The sequence below is a fragment of the Apaloderma vittatum genome, unplaced genomic scaffold (genome assembly GCF_000703405.1).
Source record: "Apaloderma vittatum isolate BGI_N311 unplaced genomic scaffold, ASM70340v1 scaffold33166, whole genome shotgun sequence".
In the NCBI taxonomy this organism is placed as follows: Eukaryota; Metazoa; Chordata; class Aves; order Trogoniformes; family Trogonidae; genus Apaloderma; species Apaloderma vittatum.
Genome location: NW_009723926.1, coordinates 1 through 1,852, shown reverse-complemented (window position 1 = coordinate 1,852; position 1,852 = coordinate 1). Strand labels below are relative to the sequence as shown.

General features: G+C 48.2%; 1 protein-coding gene across 1 annotated transcript in view; it reads right to left on the bottom strand.

The window, feature by feature from the left end:
- ECD (ecdysoneless homolog (Drosophila)) overlaps positions 1-1,793 on the bottom strand; it is a gene marked incomplete at its 5' end in the record, with an annotated part of 9,787 nt that extends 7,994 nt beyond the window's left edge. The window contains 2 exon segments of the mRNA XM_009872295.1: positions 1-45; positions 1,680-1,793. Coding sequence (XP_009870597.1) covers positions 1-45; positions 1,680-1,793 — 159 coding nt within the window.
- Between the last annotated feature and the right edge of the window lie 59 nt (positions 1,794-1,852).

The following is a 1,852-nucleotide window of genomic DNA, read 5'->3' as shown; positions in this document are numbered from 1 at the left end:
CTCTGACGGGGGAATGATGTGCAGTTCTCCTTTGTAAAAGAAGACCTGGCAGACAGTCACGTTCTTGTCAGGCAGGATAAGAACAGCCACACACTAAGCAAGGCTAAATTCCGTTTCATCTATGAACGTGTTTGTTTAAACACAGAAAATTCTGAAGTACAGATAGAGAAATAACAGTGGAAAGTGCATAACTTCTTTTTTAAAATGGGAGACGAGGTAAACACAGATATGCCACAGACCATGATCCAAACAGTAAATAGAAAAATCCTACTTGGTCAAATATATCTTGGGTCCTTAGTAACAGTAATACCAAGAGTTTCTCTTCCACCGGAGATTTGCTTCAGAGACAGCATAACCTAACTGCTGGAAAATAGGACAGGGACTAAAGGGCATTATTTCAGGAGCTACACGTGACCTCTGCTGGTTCCTGATCCTAAGAAACAAGCTGAATGTAACATTAGCAACTCCCTCACTCCATCTGTTCCTTCAGTTGGAAGGAAAATTACAGCACTGAGAGTCCAGATGCAGGTTTGCAAATACTGCCCGTGCTGTGTTTTGCCCCTTTTCTTTTAAAAGCCTTGTGGCAGGGGGAAAAAAAAATAAAACAAATCTTTGCTAATGGAAAACTAAGTTTTTTCAATTTAAATCCACTGCCAAAAAACTCAGTGATGTAACTACAAGGAATCACCTGCAGCGAGATGACGTGGATGCAGACTCTGGGTCACTAATGCACCTACGTCAGACCCAGCCCACGGGCTTGTAGCGTCAGCAGTGCTCCAGTCTTGAGCATCGCCCAGTCTGAGGGCAGCAAACCCTCGGGCCTGAGCACTCGAGAAATAGAAAAAAATCCAAGTGGCTATCGCAGAGATGAAGAGTCAGGCAGATGTAAGACCACTCCTGAGGAGACCAAGGTGGTACGTTTGTGCTGTGCTGCCTAACACAGCCATGGTTCCCATGGTACACAAGCTTTTCCTGCGCTCCAGTAACCTAGAAAACGGAAAGCTGTCCCAACTTACTGATTTTACAGACCGATCACTAGCACACCAGCTTCACCATTTTCACACTGGCCACCGTGAGTAGCAGGTTTTAAAAAAGTTTTGTTAGCTCTGCACTACGGAACAACTCCTAAAAGAACGATTTACGTGCTGAAGTCAGATCTGAGTGGAAGAATTTGGACCCGTAGCCCAGCAGGCAGGTCTGCGCTCTCCGTATTTCTGCCACAGTCTCTGCAGGTTTGCTGTTACTGTAAGAACATACCAGTAATAAGAACGTTCCTTCTATCAACAAACTAATTCTAGAAGAACCACTTGGTATCTGTAACCACTTCCAGACATCCCTACCGCCATTTCTCGGGACACGCTCGCTCTACACAACATTCTGCAAGCGCGGAACCGGGTACGGGAGGTTTCCAGCGCTTAAACCCCTCATCCGATGCCCACGGCAACTGCGAAGAAACTCACTAAAACCAGAATGGAAACCAGACAGCGCTGTAAAAACACGGCTTAAAACCAGCGTTGAGCCCCGACCAGAAGTTTCTTCGCTTTGGAAGGGGCGTCTATCCAGCAGAACATAAAATAAACAGTAGGTGGTAAGTAAAAAAAAAGGCCGGGCACTTTCAGGGGCGGTGAGGCCACTGGCCTGGCGGGGGGCGGGCCAGGCCCCAGTGGGTCTGCACTCACCCTGTTGTCGCTGTTCTCGGGGTTCAGCCACTTCGGGAGGAAATCGGCCGCTTCGATCAGGAGAAACTCCCCGTCGTTATCATCGATGCTGGCCGAGGAGATAACGTTTGCCGGCTTGGTTTTTAAGCCCGAAGCCAGGAGTTTCTGCCCGCCTCCGCCCCTCCCCCGGCCCC